Consider the following 19,199-nt stretch of genomic DNA (forward strand, 5'->3'; position numbering starts at 1 on the left):
TTACCTGTTCATGATACACATTATAATCATTTACGTCATACTGGTAAGATTAGAAGGCGTGAAAAGAGCTGGCAGAATTTTTTATTTTTTTTATTTTTTGACACCAATGGTGTTTTGTTTTGTCAGTTTCTTTAAGGCAGACTTTTGTATTATTATTATTATTATTATTATTATTATTATTTTATTTTTATTTTTTTTAATTGTTCATTTGCTTAGTCCATAACTGTGCATACAGCACACCCCACAAGTTGCTTTGCTTTGATTTGTTCTGAGCAGAAAGTCCTGACTTAAGGCAGACAAGCAGTTTTAGTTTTCACTCTTTGTTGCTGATAAGAAATGCACACAGTGTTACAGATGTGCATTCATGTTTAGAGAGTTTCCCTCCCAGTTAAATACATTTTGTTGTGATTAATTTTTCTCCATTGAAGATTGTCTTAGCAGATTGCTGTTTGTTTTTTTGTTTTGTTTTTTTTTTAGTACAGGGTTGGATATCTGTCAGATTCAGTGAAATAATGGGCCTTGTTCTTTTCAGAAAAGAGCTCTGTAATAGATTTTATGTATTTTTTTCTACAGAGTATGGTTCATTGAGTGAAATATGAGTCTTTGTTGGAGGAAATAGGAAAACGAAAGGTAGATTATAGATATATTTACTCCATTGAACCATGAGCCTTTTTCCCTGGACACCATTTACCCTGAACCCTTAAACTCATCAGGTCAGGAGTATACTAACCTGTTGAGGGTTCAGGATAAATAACTGAACACCAAGTTAAAGATCAATTCAATCACCAATGTTGAGGAGAAACTGCTAGTCTGACAATGAAACAGAAAGTCGGCTAACTTCAGACTTTTTTCACCTTGATTTCAATCTAACATTTGAAGAAACTTCCAAATTAGGAACAAATGTAACCATGAATGTTTTTTTTTTTTTTTTTTTTTTTAATTGGACCAATCCCAGCAGTGCCTCACCGTATTCACTCTATTGCATAAGGTTTTTCCTAGCAATGTGCAAAAAGAAGCATCTTTAGCACATTATTAATTAATTTCAAACATTTAGTTGAAATTACAGCTCTCCGTGACACATAAATGGTGTTACTGATCCACATTCCTGAGAAGTTTATGGTTGATTGTTAAAATACATTGACATAAATGGCTTAAACCCTGTAAAGCGTTATTTTAAGCTTATTTGCTCCAGTTTCAACAGGAGCGATTAAGCATCCTGCCTGGAATCAGAAATGGGTAGCAGCATGGCACCACTAATACTCCACCCTGAGGTTTAGGGTAATACCAAATTATTACCTTGCTACCAGAGCCATTTACTGGGATAAATATTTATCCAGGTGAAGGTTTCTCATCCTGGAAGATGCAGTGGAAACAGGGGACCCCAGAAAACTATGCCAGTTCCTGGAAAAGGCTCTTGTAGTGGAAACATGCCTCACGTCTATGTCAGCGTCCGACATAAATATTGTACTTACATGCATTTTATATTGAGCTGATTAAAGTAATGGCCAATATGAGTGCATATGTGTCTGCATGGTCAGCCTTGGGCCGGGTTAGGTTTCTCCCAGTTGTTTTTTTAATTACCCTCATCAGATTAACTGCGCTGGGGCAGTCGAGGCCAAACGCACAATTAACAGTGCAGAACCAGTGCTCTCCCCCCAACACACACACACACATGCGCACGCACACCCCCCCACACACACACACAGACACACACCCCCCCCCACACACACACACAAATCCATCAGTGGCTTTTCATTTGTCTCCATCAAGTAAAGCTGCATTAAATCGTCTCTGTGATCCCCTCACTCCCTGAGACAATGAGGAGCCAGATTGAGCAGCAGGTATGAGGACCACCAGTGAGCAACATGGGGAGTAGCCCACTGTCCTCTAATTTACTTCTCCCTAAAATGTAAATTTACTAGCATTTTGCTGTCAAATAAATCAATATTAGAGACTATTTTACAAATTTGTAGCCATATATGTTCTGTGTGTGTGTGTTTTTTTTTTTTTTTAATATGAACAAATTGAAGAAACATTTGCAATATAGGGGGTAATGGCTTAAGCTATTCACCTTTATGGATACCTTTCATCATGCAGAAAAAGCTTGCTAACCTTGATTAAAACCCTTATTTCAATCATTTCTGCATCACTTATAGATTGACATATTAAAGAAATTACAAAAAGACAAACAAAAAAAAAATGTAGTCCATGACCAAGTGCTTTATTTTCTTGCCTCATTATCTGGAACAACATTCTGTAACACCCCACCTAAAGTAGATATTTGCACCTTAGGGGGGAAAAATATAATTTTTATTTATTTATTTATTTATTTATTTATTTATTTATTTATTTATTTATAGCCTTAATTTTGGAACTGTTCAGTTTTCTGCGTCAGAACTATAAGACTAGGACTGCCACCACCACAAACTCACTGGTCTTATTGTTCCGATGCAGAAAACTGAAAAGTTGCAAAACTGGAATCAGCAGGTCAAGTTGGAAATCTGTATGAACTGTTGGAACATTGATGTGTCACTTTTCAAAGCCTTGTCCGTTATTTAAGGCTCCATTATGTAATATCTGTTTGATAAATTGTATAAAGTGACTTTAGTTTTGGATATCTCATTTCAAGTTTGACTAAAATAGCATCAAAGCTGGTAGTTTCAATAGTTGAATTTTTAATTCTAGGCTAAATATGAATGAATTTGACATTCAGCCATCACACAAAGTAGAACACTAAAACCCAGTGTAATTTTTATTTTTTTCAACTTGGTGATAAGCTAAGACGTGCTTCAAAGTTTTATTTGAGGGACATAAAGGGAACATGGCTTATATCCTGTTTCGCTCAACATTTAGTTAAAAAATGGTGTAAATGTACATAAGCAAAGAGGGGCACCACTTACCAGAAAGGAACAGAAACAGAGCAACTTATACCTATTTCACCTGAATCCCCTCTCCTCCTCCCCCCCTTCTCCACAGACTCACCTTGTTCTTCCCTTTCACTCCCTAACTTCGTTTTTTTTTTTTTTTCTTTTATAGCTTCCTACTACACCTGAAAAGAGAGCATTTTTGGAGGTATAAAGAGACGGATAGATTTACACCTCCCAGGGTGGAGGAACTGGAGGCAGGGTGTAGGAGGAATGGAGGTGGGGGGAGGGGTTCGAGGGAGGAGGCTCGGCACAATGTATTTTACATGAAAGGAAGGGGATAAAGTTACCACGCTGATAACCACTCATACAAATGGGGACAGCAGAAAGCTTTGAGCAGGGGACAGGCAGATGAGTGAGTGTGTGTGCATGTGTGCGTGTGCGTGTGTATGTGTGTGTGGCCTTGTATTTGATACATTGCCAGGACTATTTTCCTAACACATACTGCTTTGTGGGGACCGACTTCTCCTTATGGGTTCCCAAAGCCTGGGCCCCATATGAGAAGAGCTGGTTTTTTGGGGGTTATCAGTTAGGTTTAGGACTAAGGTGTGTTTGATTTTAGGTTAAGTTTAGGGTTAGGGAGGTACCTTTAATGATTTGGTTTTAAGGTAAGGATTAACTATAAAAATGAATTAAAAATAAATAGAAGACAGTGGGAAGTCCTTGTAAAAATTGGAAGAGGCACTGTGTATGTGTGGGATACACACATACATACAATAAATAACTCATACATCCAATTGCAGAAAATAGACTTTACAAATAAATCCTGGCAAGTTAATTTCGGTATGACTGAATTTCATCTTCTTCAAATATTTCCATCCCAGCATCCTTTTCTTTTTGTCATTAAAATTAATGTTATCGTCTTGCAGTTATCCCCATGTCTTAACATCAACAGATATCCTGTCCTGACCGGAGGGTCTGTAGCTGTTGTAATAAGCAGCTCCAACACAGTGTTATCTAACTAAAGAAAATGATTATGTTTTTTTGACAATACTTCCACCAAAATGCTAATACATGTATTTTTTGATTTGTTTGTTGTGTCTGTGGTTCTTACCAAGCTCATGTCATTTTCACCCTGAAAGGCTAGGCTAATGCTAGCATGTTTTCTCTCTTTTTTGATATGACTTGTTGATGATTCAGCTCATGACATATTTCATTGTGATTCCAGTTAATCTTGTTTGGACAAAAAACTCAGATAGATCGTTCCTATGCTTTATAAACTTTTGTTTGACCGTCATAACTTTCACTGGCAAGTGCTTCAGCTGCTCTCTGTTATTTCCCCTTACCACATTGAGAGCTATCCCATACTTTCTAAGCATAGTGGGATAAGTACAGCCTAGAATTCAGTTTTACAAGATGTATGAATATGTGTTGTGATTTAACAAAATTGCCACATGGCAATTTTGAAAATATCCTACATGTGACCCGGACGCAACTGCATTAAGGCATTCCTAGCAGTAAGATTTTCTATTTTTGTATCACACTTGACAAGTCAAAGTGTGCAAACCAAATCAAATATTAGATTGTGAGCAAAAGAAGCCCAATACGATCAATGTATCTGGAGTAAGCAGTCACTCCCTGTCGTTAACTACAAAGCATCCAAACGATTTTGAAACAGAAGAAAACCAGATCTGTTCTAAAGCAAAATCCATGGCTTTACCACTTTTCTGTTTATTTAGTATTTGTATGAGACTGTTGTATCTCTGAGCGATTTGGAAAATATATTTAGGGTTAAGTAGGGCCGCTGTTGTTACACTCGAAAGTCAAAGTCAAAGCCAGGACACCTCACTCTTGTGTTTTTACAGCACTTCTAAAATCAACAGAAAGCAAAGCTGATTTATGGTATTTAGCTGCAGCAGGACACTACTCTTTGCAAATCTTCAGCTCAACGCTCTGATTATCTCATCCACTCCTCTCTGGAGTTTTGTTTAGTCTTTTTTCTTTCTTTTCGTCTCTGTTTTAATTTGGCCTGTATATTTCATCAGGCATGTTTGGGGACACCTCCTCTCCTCCCTTCTCCACTTGCTGTGAAAATATTTCACCAGGGATGTTTTTGGACGACCCCCCCCTCCCCTCCAAATGAGGTCTTGCCTGGCTAATAATAAAGTGCTTGAGTTGTCAAGCACTTCGGCAGCACCCTAATCTGTTCTGACAGCTAGTCCTCTACATACGTTCTCAAACGTCCAGTGCTCACACACACACACACACATTCACGCACACACACACACACACACACACACACACACACACACACACACACACACACACACACTCGCATATCCACCAATAACACACACTCTGCAGACTTTTGGTAAAATGTGTACACTCCTTCCACAAGCAGTCTATCAATCACAGGGCTTTTTTGAAGGTTGGGGATAAATGTTGGTGACCAATCTATAGATGGCTGGTTCCCAGTTAAAGAGAGTGGCTCCGTTCCAAGTTGGTCTTCAGCTCTGTGTACATTTCGTACCCTTACCTTGCTCAATATGGTAACACTAATGCTAGTGTACTTGTTCTTAAAGTGTCAGTTGGCACAAAATATCAATCAGTATCCGTTTACAAAATTAGTGACACATTTTGTTTCCCATAATCCATGCCGGTCCAATTTGTTTCTTCTCACCAAAGTCTTTGCAAAAAACCTGAATTCTAAGACATGACAAAGGCAATTCCACTGTCAGATTTCTGTAACTTTGAAAGCTCAATATCTTGATTCCACCAGCTCACACCTCATTTATCATATTTTTCATTTATTAGTTTTTTGTTGTTTTTTTTTTTTACTTCTTCCAAAGCAGACAGGGTCACACAACACCTGCAAATAAATCATAGAGCATGAAAGCTACTGCTGATTCATCACCTTACAATTAAACTAGGACATAAATATGTAAAGGTCTAACATGAAACGCCACAATAAAATAAAACAGTGCATTTCTATAGTCAGTTTTATGGTCTCTTTTCATCGGTAATATTTATTGTATATAAAAATATATTGTATACTGTGACTTCTTGGACGTTCCTAAATATTTCTGATTGTAGAACATTGCTTTGTATTTATTTATTCATTTACTTAATTATTCATTTGTTTATTTTACTTTTCGAAAATGAAAGCATTAAAATACTTCACTGAGAACAACTGTTTTAGGAACAGTGCCATTATGAAACATGATTTATGTGACAACAGTAGACAATCAAACAGGTGCTACGAAATGGCATAGTTGACATTCCAGTTTGTAAAATGATATATTTATTCAAAAATTTGAATAAATTCAAAAAATTGGAAAATTTGATCCTCAGCCACTGTTTTAGTTTGAATAGAGACATTTAAATGTACTCTAGATTCACAAAGTGCTGTGAATTTGCCCTTTGTCGGGTGCTGCTGGGGAAGTGTGAAAGGTCTCACCTTTTTATAAGAGGCTCATATTAATAACTTCCTTCCTTCACTAGACTGTACATGTTGAGAGCCGCAGGATTCACTTTAACAAGAAATATCATGACGATTTATGATGGCAAGATCTTATGTCTTGAGATCTCAGTTCACTCCCACTGCACACCCACGATAAACTACAACATGATCACAACCAAATGAAAGCTCTTCCTCGTACTGAAAATACAACATCTTGATTATTTTTTTTTATTATTATTTGTGTTTTGCTCTTTCATCAATATTGACAGTTGTCAATATATTCAGTTATTTGGAGTAAACTTTAAAGTTGAGTCGCATAAATTGAAATACAGTAGAAATGATAATCCGAACACACCCCTATTTTTTATTTTTTTTGTGAAAGGAGTCAATTAATGATTTACCTTATAATTAAGAAGAAGATATTTATCTATCTTTTTTTTTTCTTCCAGAATTCATTTATGTTGGCGTAGTGGTACTGAGAATAGGAGAATAAACACCCATCTGTGTGGTTCAGGAATGAGTGTAAAAAGGTGCTTCTTGTCTTTGGCACCAGCCTTTAAAACTGATGGACAAAGTGAAAGAGTGCCATCTTCAGACCAATGCGGCCTGGAGGCTTTGATGGCTGCGAGTGTTTGCTCCCATCCGTTCCTCCCTGCTGATCTCTTTTTAACACCGGCCGCACGAAATGTTGGTCCCAGTTAACACGGGGTTGAAAAGTGTGTTCAGGTGTACATGCGAGACCCTGCGTGGTGTGGGTGTCTAAATATGTGTGTAGGGGACGGAGGGGAGGAGGGATGGTCAATTGAGAGGTGCGAAGTTTATGATCTTGCTTGTACTTTCTGCTGCACTTACGGAGATCCTCACACATTGTTTCCCATTTATAAAATGCTTTACTGTGTTGTTTTTTTGGGGGGTGGGGAGTGTACACAACTAGATTTTTATGTCAGAGTTTCAGTCGAGATCAGACGGGGAGAACAAAACATTTAACATTTCAAATGTTTTTAGGCTCTAAATGCAAGCCTGGGTGAGTCTGTAATGAGTGACAGCAGAGAAAAAAGAGGAGGAGGAGGAGGAGAAGCGAAAAAAGAGGGGGTGGAGGCAGAGGAGGAGGGGAACAAGACGAGCGAAATGTTCCCCATTACTGGAGTCGGGGAAGACAGCAGCTGTGCATGGATTGACCTCAGCAGCAGCAGCGGCGGCAGCAGAGAGGACGTAGTTAATACGCAGTGTTCCCTTTCTCTGGTCCCACAGAGTGACAAAGAAAAGTCCAAAAGAAAAAAAAACAAAAGGGGGAAACATTTTAGACGAATGCGACTCCCGGAGTACAAAGTGTGAAGCAGGTAGACGGAGAAGAGAGGCATTTAGGGAGCGAGTGTGAGTCTCTGCCTGCGGGTGAGAGGGCAGTCTGCGTCTTGAGGGGGGAGCTGCCCGATCGTAGCGCTCCGTAATGCATTGTGGAAGAGCGGGAATGCTGACTGACCTGATTGCACTCTGAGGTAAGAACGGATGTCCAAGTCCGAGGGGAAATTTATTTGAAATTCAAAGAAAACAAAAGCTGCTGTGATGCTTTCCCGTTTTTAAGAATGAATCGGTAAAATATCTGGCTGATCAAAAGTTCTAAATTTACTGAAATATAAGCTATTTCTGGAGGGGGGAAAAAAAGGGAGAAACTCAACAGCTGTGTTTTTTATGTACTTCGGTTGACTTGCATTGAAATTAACAACAGACTGGAAATTGAAGCGTATGCATGTCGCTTTCATTCATATTAATTTCAGTTCTTAAATTTTCAGACTTTATTTTAAAATTCAGTATGAGAGTCACATATAAAAACTCTATTTTTAATATATATTTCCAGATGAATATTATCTGTTAATTTAATTTAATTTGTCTTCCCTGGAGAGGCGTGCGGATTCAGACAAAACCTGATATGTGCATTTTTAATGCCGAATCTCAGCTTCTTGATGGAGTTAAGAAAAAATAACTCCATCAACCATTTTAGATCTTCTGATAATTTCAGAAGATCTAAAATTATCCTCTTGTTACATCTAACTCATTCATTTCTAGCCGAGTTCAACTGCAATAATAAAGCCTCTTAGTATTTGCTCAAATGGATCTTTATTGTGCTAATTACCTGTGCCAGATGAATTTATCCCTTAGGGAGTCCTTTCGCCGACCAGGTAGTGTTCCAGACCGGTCACCCGGTCAACCAGGTCAAAGGTCATCTTTTTTGGTGGCTCAGGTGACACAAATGGTTTATTCAGACATTGTGGCCACCTAAGAGTGAACTCAGGGGAGCTTTGTGTCTGACGCTTGAAACAAAATTAGCTGAGCACTAGTTCTCGCAGAGCTAATGATGCTGGATTTTTTTTCTCTACCACTTCTAATGTTAAATATTACAGTTTTGTTACCTCTTCACTTGAGCGTTTACGCACAGCAGAATCGTCTAATAAAGATAAAGATAACTTATTGCGTCTATCATATTTAACTAACCCATAAAACAAATGCGACTTTTCTTTTGTGAAACAAGCATGTCCGAGAGTCAAAGATAAAAGACTCGTCACACTGAGCGAGGCGAGAGACTCGGACACTGAGGGAACGCGTGCGTCCTAAAAGCTTTCCGGGATCAAAGCCTGCGTGTGCTTGTGTTTTCGTAGATCATGTTGAGGCAGAAACCAAGCCAAGCTCATGCGCTGCTGCATGTGTGTGTGTGTGTGTGTGTGTGTGTGTGCGTGTGCGTGTGTGTGTATGTGTGTGTGTGGGGTGGGGGGGGACCTGCATGTGCGCTACATGTGGATTGCAGTTTCTCACGGCCATCCCAGTTGATGCCGTGACTGACAGCCTTGTTAAATTTCAGTAAAGCATGAAACATGACATGAAAGTGTTGTGTGTGGGTGTGCGTGCCTGCGTGAGTGTGTGCGTGTGTGTGTAAAGCGATCCATATGAGAAGTCTGGCCGACCTTTGACCTCTGTCTTAAACAGCTAAGTGCTGCTTCTTATACTCTCTCAGCAGGATCCTCTAATCAGAACCATAGCAGCACAACGGCGTCCTCTCCACACACACATCAACACGCAAGACATGTCCTAGTTTCCAGATAACCGGAGTTTAGCGTCTGCCTCGCACTTTTTCCTGCGCACTTACCTATGATTGCGATAATTTGGAAACTACCTGGACGTATGCTGCCTGGTTGAATTTTCCTGCGACTGCGTTTTACCCTGTGTGGGACTGTGTGTTTGGCAGCCTGCGCGTGCCCCTGCACCTTGACGGTGTGTTGACACAGTGATTATATGGCAGCTGGTACACATTGGCCCTCGCTCCACCCTGCATTTACTCGTCTAATTAGTTCCTGCTCCAAATAAGAGAGAGGAATTTTAATAGAGAACCACTGGTCTGCTGTCTGTCTCGACATAGCCTCACACAAAGCCGTGCGTAAACCGAGCCTGTGTGCAGGGAGTGTATGCTGCGGTGGAGACTGAAGTACGGTTTTCCATAATCTTGCCCCCCCTCCCCCCAAGAGCCCGTTCACACTGATTGACTTGACCACATGTCACAAGTACACCCCTCCAAAGTCAAGGCTGAGTTCAGTTTCTAACACGGACATGTTTAACGGTGAGGAGCGACCTCTCCGCTGTGACCTAACATGACCCCGCTGGGACCTTTGAACTCTTACAGGGGGTTGAGAGCAGCGATCGAGCGCAGGATGGAGATAGGGTCACAGGTGAACAAGGGAAAGTTAATATCTGTCACTTAGACTGTAGTTAGCACTTTGAACTTGGTGGCACCTTCTGCTACTGACAGCAGGTTGTGATTTATTTGAAAATATGGAATGGCATGAAATGATCAGGATGTGATTGGATTGGTAAAAAATGTCGCAGTGTTTGAATATCTACACGGAAATTTAAGGCAGTAATCGTGAAATATTGTCTAGATGCTTTAATTTTCAAATTACAAATTCTTACTGGGAAAATAATGCAACATTTATTAAGTTATTTTTAACACAAAGTTGTAATCAGATCTGCACAACTGTGGAAAAGATAGAACCATTTTTCTTCCTGATTTTTTTTTATGTTGCATTTGTATTACTCTCTTTAACGTCAGACATACGCCAGGAGCTTAATTTATAACATTTCAGTTAAATGGAGGCAAGCATGTGGAATTAGGGCAGAAACGATGTGTGTGAGCAAGACGATCTGCAATCTTGATTCTGTTTCATTAACTTTGTCAGGAGGAGTGGGCCAGGATGAATGACCATTCAAAGATACGCAACATGTTGGACCTAAGTCATGCACTCTATCAAATTCTAAGAAAATATGTAAACGCCTACATTTTGAGAAAGTTAAAGACAAAAGAAAAAAAAAACAATCCCCTCCTTATTCTGTCTCCTGGCAAATAAAAATAATTTTGGTATTCCTGACTGATCTCAAAGAGAGCAGGTTTATTTTGAATGACTATCAGACAGTGAAAACTGTTATCTCTTTTTATACTACATATATAAATGTCTCAGTTTCAGCTGCATTTGTATTATTTGGTTTTGAGTTAAAGACAACAATTTCGACTTTAAAAAAATCAGCCTTTGTTATAGTTTTCGAGTAAACTTTTTCGGTTTCTCCTCCTTAAAAAAGTAACATCAGTATAGTTACCTGATATTAGCTGATGGGTAACACCCCTTTAGTCCTTTCTCCAAGCTCAAGTTCTTGTAAGCAAGGGAGATGTGTACCAGCAACAGGTGGGGGAGGAGCAGCACTCCATGACTAAAGGACAAAAAGCCATTTAGAACAATATTATTAACTTAGGCAGTGTCTTTAGCATGTCATGAGTCCATAACAAACTTCAGAGTTTTTTTTGTTTCTTATTTACTGTAAATTATTTTTGCACTTTGGTAATGTTACAAATCCAGTCTAATTGAAAAAATAATAAAATATGCTTTTTTTATAATTTGCATAACAGAACACATCTCCTAGAAGTGTTGAGGGATTTTTTTTTTCTTTTGAATCACATCGTTTTATAATCCTGGTACAATGTGTTTGACTCATTAACACCATTTTATGGGGCTTGTTTATGGGACACTTAACACTGGTTCTTATGAGCTGCTTGTGCGTAATGCATCACATTTGTGTGTTTGAGGCTGTGTGTTTGCAAAGTAATTTACTGTCTTCTGGTCTCTCCGCAGGTGAAGAAATCACACAGTGAATCTCATGTTCCAGACCCTTCAGACGCCAGGTATGCTCATTTATATGTGTGCGCTGTTGACACCGTGTGCGTGCGTGTGTGTGTGTGTGTCCTGTTTCTCTGATCATGGTGCAGAGAGGTGAGGTTTCACTGCAGTCGCAAGCAGTGGTGAGGTCATCGGTACTTCCCAAAGGCTTCAGTTTCTGAAAACCACACACACACACACACGCACACGCACACTCACACTCACATGCAAAAGAAAGATATACTGATTACCCCGAGCTGAAATGCAAATGACACATACCATACATGCATTGAGAGCAACGGGAACGGATCCTTCTTCTGGTGTATCCTGCCAAAATGTTCGAGATCATGTAGTTTAAAGTTAAAATATAGAGTACCTTTTAATATAGAGTTAAAATATAGAGTACATATAGCTTGACCTTTATTTTAACATCTCGTAACTTTATAACCACAAAATGTATTAGGCTTTAATGTGGTAGACAAACAAAAAGTAGTATGTAATCATGGAGTAGAGGAAAATGGATGTATGGTTCTAATTTTTTTAGTGATAAAAATCTGAAAAAGTTGACATAGTCCTGATCAAACAAATGCAAGAAATTTTTTTTAAAGCTTTTATAAAGCTTTTGTGGTGAGAATATTTTTGCACACTGAGATATGCCAAAGTAAAATCCAGTTTATGTGGGAGACAGGTATATAAGTTGCTCTGGCTAGATGAAACTGGAAATGTACTACCGTATTTTTTGGACTATAAGCCAAGCCACTACTTTTTTCCTACACTTTGAACCATGCGGCTTACAGCCCGGTGCGGCTTTTCTGTGGATTTTTCTTCAGCCACCAGGGGGCTCTTTAGCAGGAAGCGAATCAATGGAAGTCATAATTAGAAATCAAAGAAGAAAGTACCAATTTTCATTTAGCACAAGCACATGCTAGCAGCAAGCACGACGTATATCCGAGAGCTGCGGAGATACCAGCGGCTTATATATGTAGGTTTCCAGTTTTCTTTTTTGTTTTGTTTGTTTTTTTTAATTGTAGCTGCGGTTTATAGTATGGTGCGCTCTATAGTCCGGAAAATACGGTAATTGGCCTGAGGACAGAATATTAACATTACGCATCATCCGCACAGTAAAACCTGGTGGTGGCAGCATCATACTCTGAGGATGCTGTTCTTCAGGAAGACAGGGAAGCTGGTGAGAGCTGGTGAAAAGATAGACGGAAAAATATATAGACTAAGTGTCGGGTTCCCCTTCCAGCAGTACAATGACGGTATAGATGCAGCCAGAGCTACTGTGGTTTGGATCTGGGCATATTCATCTTGTAGTAATGGCCCTGTCATATTCTAGATCTAAATCTAAACAAGAATCAATTGCAAAAGTGCGTCTCACAGATCCAATCTCCATCTGTTTGGACTGAACTATTTTTAAAGAAGAGTGGGCATAAATTTTAGCCTCTTGATGTCCAGAAAAAGCTAGAAACATTCCCCAACTGCAAGCAATGACTCAAATCATTAGTTTTCACATATTTGTCTTTAAAAAAAACAACAACAACAAAAAACATGCTTCTTTTTTCTTTAACCCCTAGAACCCGACGGACCCACTGGTGGGTCCAGCTGCCACTTGACCTCGGCTTGCTCTGTAAACAAAGGCTCCACGTGCCTTTACATTTTTTTTTTTTTTTATTATCCGCTAAAAGAGGCTTTAATCTTTCAAAAACTATTCCGCATAAAGGTTTTGCCCAAAATGTTAAGATTTAAATTTATTTATACCCCCTCAGGGTGTAAGAGGTTCACAGTTGGTCAGTAATATAAAATCACAATAGAATAAAAGGAAATTTGTCATTGTAACACAACCAAAAGTTAGAGGTCTATAGACATTTTTACAAGGCCCTGAATTCTCTAACTCTACAGCTGATTGGAAATGGAACATTTTACTGACGTGAGGCTTTTTTTTTTTTTTGCTTCTAAAATAATACATTCGACCAAACAACTGGAATGAATATAATCCTTAGCTGCATCTTAGCTGAATCTGCTGTATGTCTCTGACTCCAGCGAGCCGTATATTTTACTAGAATTTTGCTCATTTTAGTCAAAGGCCAGACGTAATGTAAAAAACAGAAAAGAGTTTATGAAACACCAAATCCTGCCACTGCCTCTCGAGACGAGCAAAAACAGAGAGGGGGGAAAATGGGCAAGGAGGGGAGAGAGAATTATTTCCTGCTGTTGAAAGACAAAAGTAAGGATGGATGAAGCGTTTTGAACACACAGCGGAAAAGCAACTGTGAAACTGTGCACATAATATAAAAGGCATTATTTTAGTCTGAGTGTGCAGGTGAACGCCATATCTTTCTTGCTTAAATTCTTTGTTCTTTGCACATTTTACTTTTGGATGTCTTCCCCAGGCAGCTATAAAATGTTTATTATGTATCTTGACTTTGGTTTGCAGTCATGTGTTGAGATGTAGAGATATCTGCAGCGACAGCTCGCATTAGTTTGGTTCTTTTTTCCATCTCTGTGTTTGTTTGGCCTTTGATGTACTGCACAAAAGGAAGAGTTTGAGAAAACCTTGGGGTCAGTGACTAAGGGCTCTTTATAAGAGTCCACACACACAAGGAGCTAACAAAGAACTATGCCCCCCCCCCCCCCGCTCCAAAAAACCCCCTCTTCTTCTGCTGCTGTGAGTCTTTAGTGATGACTTGCAACAAACTTGAGTTTTGAGTTGGTTTTTCCTCACAATGTGCATGCATTAACAGTAGCAAAGAGTGATTTATTTCTTCAATATGTGTTTCGTTCCAACTTTAAGAAGTAATATAGATCTCGATAGTCATCGAGGGTCAGTAATATTTGAACTCCAGCTGTTATTTTATCTCTTCTGCCTCTGACTGCCCGCACACTCACTCTCACACTCTCGGTTTACCATCACCACCTTGTGCGTTGATCCGTCCCAGTCATGCGCGTAGAGCACGTTGTAAAAGCTGAAGCATGGCAGGCTGTGGGTTTGTATTGCTGCCCGCAAGTGCACACACACACACACACACACACACACACACACACACACACACACGCACACACATTCGCTCACAAGCGCACACATCCCAGTCCATAAAATAGCCAGCAGGCCCATAGTCAATGTCTAACGCCTCTGAACACATGCTCGGCTAAGCTGACCGATACTGAGCAGCATGAGGTTTACGACACTGTGGGAATACTGAATGTGACTGAATGTGCTCACTGGGAGTCTTACATATTAAATCAAAGAGGTAGGTCCTCCAGCTGTGGGAGCGTTTTTTTTTTTTTTTTGGGGGGGGGGGGGGGGGAGGGGGGTTGTTGAATTTTTTTGTGTGTGTCATTCAAGAATTGCGGTTCATCTTATTGCTCCCTGCCCCTCCATCCTCGCCTCTGTTAGGTCTATGGAAATGCAGGACCTAGCCAGTCCTCATAACCGTGTGGGAGCCGGAGACTCGACAGGCTCCAAACTGGACAAGAGCAACCTTGGCAGTCCCTCCATCACCACTAATGGAACAGGAGGTGAGCAGGCAGAACACGTTTTACCAGCTGTGACTGAGCTGGAGAGGTCACTTTAAGTCGTTTAACAGTCTCAAAGTCTCTTTGTCACATTATGACCCCACACTTCAATTTATTCTGGTAGTAAGACGGCAACACAAAGTAAAGCTAAATTGTGGAGACAAAAATTATTTTATTATTATTTTTTTTTACATCTAATATAAAGTTTAATTTTTAAGTCTAAACGATTTTCTACCACAATTGCCCTGTCTTTATTTCTATCCAACTCTCCCGTCGCTGCTGAAGAAAAACCTCCTTGCAGCATAATACTACCACCACCGTGTTTCAAAATGGGGCATTGTCTGTTTATAGCAAAGCGCGGTTTATTGTTCTACCCTACGTAGCATTTTGCTTGTAGGCCAAACAGCTCAGTTTAGTCTCATCTGACCAAAATAAATATTGTTCCCCATTTTTGTTGTGTTCAGTACAATGCTTATGGCAAATGTACAAATGAGGCCCTTTTTTAACTTCATGGCTTCTAACTTGTCAAGCTGTTAAAAAACTCAAGTGGTACAAATACATTAAGAAGGGATTGTTATTTCAATGAAAAATTCACTTAATGGAAAGGAAAAAAAAAGGTGTGTCAACTCTGGCAAAAATGTTTATGCATTGTACTGGAAAACACAAATACACATATTGGGCAGTTCAGTTCCTTTGCTCCATTCTTAGCCAGGAAAAGATTGATATAAACATCATGTCTCAATGATTAAACTGCTTGGCAGAAAAATTCAAAGATGGAGACAAGATTTAGTTGTCTAAAAGCATATCTAAGAGCTAGACAAGTGGAAGTATTTTTTTTTAAATTTCTAAATACTGAATATTATATCCTATGTAAATGCGTAAACTTAAAATTCTTCCAACTGACTAGAACATTATAGTACATTTTACTTTTTGTAGAAAAAGAGTTTTTTAATTTCTACATCCACCTTAATGATCAATGAGATAATAAAAATGATAATAAAAGAAATGTAGCGGTAAACTTTTAGCAAGAATGTGATTTTTTTTTTCCTGGTTGCCAAAACTGTCTTAATTTTCCTCCTGGATAAATCCTATTTTTGTGCAATATGAAGTTAAACACCAAGTTACAATAAACACTTCGGCATTCACTGCCTAAAACCTTAAAACTTACTTTATTTTCAGAAGTACAAACCCTGTGAACAGCTACAGACCATCTGATAGAAAGCACACGTGCAAGGCACACACTGAAACGTGGTTCAAACAAAAGCATTTGAATTCAACGTCATGAAACCTGTTGTAAAAAAAAAAAAAAATTGCTTAAGATTTTCAACATGCACAGATTAATACAGGATGAGGACATTTATGGAGACGAACATTAGACATGCACATGCAAATGTCTGAGTGCACGCCCACGCACACACTGGAATTAGTGCTTTAGTAAATCACCACAGAATGTGTGTAAACACACAGTAAAGCTCTTCTGCTTTCCTCGGCTAACCACTTGGCAAACTGCGTCTCTGTGTGTGTTGAGTTTAAGTGCAAGCCCAAAATCCTACTGGAAACTATTTCCTCTACAAGAGCATTAAAGCATCACTGCTGTCTTAGATGTCAACGCTAGCTTGCACTTTTCTCTTCTCTTTTCTTTCTCCACCAGCCTTTTCTTTTCCCTCCCTCTTCCACAATTTATCTTTTTCTCTATCCCTTTACGTCACCCTTTACTACCCTATTCTCTCAGTGGGCTTCAAAGGAGTTTAACAATGTAACAACACAGGATTTAAAGGTTTTATTGAAGACGATCCTTTGATCTAACCACAGTTTGATAGCAGACGATAATCGGAAAACTTTCATCTCGCAGTTTGCTTGTCTCCACGTGCTAACGGAGACGCGGCTATATTAATAGCATCGGCCCCGGGCAGACTAACGCCAAATTCAGACGCCATCGAGTCATTTGTGATGAGCTCACAGTTAATAGTTAAAACAGACAGAGTCGGGACTACACACAGACAGCCAAAACAAACTACATAACCAGCATTCCCCTCACCTGACATCAGCCAACACTCAGGCCCACGGGCCATCTCCACAGCAACTCATTTGTCTTCATTACAGCTGGTCCACTGGGCTCTATTGCTCCCTGAGGGGATTAATGAAGCCGACCGGAATTAAATGGAGTTCTCATATGGTCGCTGATGAGTTTTAATCATGTTCAAAGAAGTGACCAAGGACCGTAAGCAATATATAAAGAGGGTCAAGAGGCAGGCTGTTTTAAATTGGCGATCACGTCCCGCAGTTGGTTTCTTTGTTGCTTGGAGGAAATCGTTTACGCACATATGCACATGGATGGAAGCAGAGAAAGATGCATCAAACAGCGTTTGCTCTCAGTTCACATTGAAATTCTGTTTTCTAAAACGGGTATAAAAATGTTAACTATACAATTTGCAACAACACATTAGACCACTGAAACGGTTCCATCTTTTATTTATTCACACAGCCACCCAGGTTTACTTCTAGGCGAATCTATTAAAGTTTCTTTTGAGTTGACACTTTTACGGTGGTGAAATAAATAGTCTTTTGCCTCCTCGTAGATTCCTTCTGTTTTTGCTTATTTGCCACACTTAAATAATTTTACCTTTAATATTAGGGTAAACATGACTAAACACAAAAAGTGTTTGCCATTGAGTCTTTTACATTACCACTGAGAATTGTCTTCTTTGCCAAAATTGTGCTTCTTATTGTACTTTTTTGTCAACCTTTGCTTACGTTTCTCAAAGTTAGCCTTTGGTTTCATAACTTAAATAGTCAAGCCAAAAAAAAAAAAAGTATTCCAAATTTTTCCTCATGTACTTTAAACCAATGTTTCACAATCATCTGTGTGATGCAGTTATTAATAATCTACCATGGATCATGCACCTGGTTTTAGTTGCATCATATCCTCTCCATCTTCCCGCCTTGCACTCCCGCAGGTGAAAGCATGACCGTTCTAAACACGGCTGATTGGCTGCTGGGCTGCAGCAGCCCGCCCCCTGCCTCGGGTTCCAAGGACTATGGTACAGAGGAGCATGTGTGTGAAACTCATAGAGCATTACGTTAACAGCAAAGAGGGTCAGTCTGTGTAGTAGAGAATGATTTTTCTGCCAGGGCCCGGCCTGATTGGCTTTTGTTTGCTGTGCTGTGTTGTTTGTGTTTGACATGCCAACACTGAATTTATGACGGCGTGTGTGGTCTTCAAATGTAGTTATTGCAGAGGTTCCCACTGGTCAGAGGATCGGCTTTCATGGATTTGCAGGGGAAGTCGGTAGATGTGAAGGGAAATTTGCCAGGTGGTTTTCTGTACATAATTGTGTTTTAAACGTAATTATCGAATTTCATGGTATTTATCATTTTCAGGAACTTGAATGGAAAACAGGAAGGCGGGTACATTAAGGTGCTCAGTTAGGTTGTAGCTATTTAAACTTGATACCCTCAACGGCGAACTTTGATTAGCTTTAAAAAAAAAAAAAAAAAAAAAAAAGGGGAACCCCTGCACACAACTTTCTGTTGACACACTGGAATTGCAGAATTGCATGGTGATGTATTTGTTTATTTGCTTTTTACCCTGCACGATTTATGTTTTTTTTTTTTTTTTCATTTTATTTATGAAACATCATAAGCTTAAAAGCTATAACTCTATTTCTTGTCCTATTCTTTTAAGTGAAAACAGAGCCTTTGAATAGCAGCGATACGGTCACCACGACAGGCGACACGGCACTGGACACATACGCCGGCTCAGGTAAAGCACGTCAAGCATTTCAGCTCGACGCACACAAAACCATTGTCTCCCGTAGATATCGTCATCATCCGTTTTAGCTCGGTGGCTGCCCTGGTGAAAGCTTTAATCCGCTGAACTGCTGTCTGGCCTTGGATTGCATCATGAAAGAAGGCTGGCACGAGGATGAGAGACATTTTCATGTTTGTCTTTTTTTTTTTTTTTTAGAATCACAAACAGCCCTGTGGTTCTTTTACACTGCGAAACCCACACGCGGACACACAAAGCATTTGCGAGAGCACTTAAAAGTAGCGGGGTGTTTGTCAGTACTGCGCTCTGACATCTCAATGACCACAAAAAGACATTGTGTTTCACTGTGAGGCCCACTGCAAGGTTTTTTTTCTTTTTCTTTGTGGACTCTCTCTCTG

The 19,199-nt window shown here is 39.5% G+C and overlaps 1 protein-coding gene across 5 annotated transcripts in view; it reads left to right on the forward strand.

Annotated features, from left to right (window-relative positions):
- eya4 (EYA transcriptional coactivator and phosphatase 4) overlaps window positions 1-19,199 on the forward strand; it is a 49,380-nt gene that overhangs the window by 14,194 nt on the left and 15,987 nt on the right. For 3 of the 5 annotated variants that reach the window (XM_088002188.1, XM_088002185.1, XM_088002186.1), the window contains 3 exons: window positions 11,493-11,542; window positions 14,914-15,035; window positions 18,718-18,795. In XM_088002188.1, coding sequence (XP_087858314.1) covers window positions 11,493-11,542; window positions 14,914-15,035; window positions 18,718-18,795 — 250 coding nt within the window. Of the gene's footprint in view, window positions 1-7,213; window positions 7,821-11,492; window positions 11,543-14,913; window positions 15,036-17,989; window positions 18,074-18,717; window positions 18,796-19,199 lie in introns of those variants that run through there. The other 2 variants (XM_088002190.1, XM_088002189.1) reach the window with 2 other exon arrangements.

The sequence above is a fragment of the Poecilia mexicana genome, unplaced genomic scaffold (genome assembly GCF_051168715.1).
Source record: "Poecilia mexicana isolate PSO_F unplaced genomic scaffold, ASM5116871v1 scaffold_21, whole genome shotgun sequence".
Taxonomy (NCBI): domain Eukaryota; kingdom Metazoa; phylum Chordata; class Actinopteri; order Cyprinodontiformes; family Poeciliidae; genus Poecilia; species Poecilia mexicana.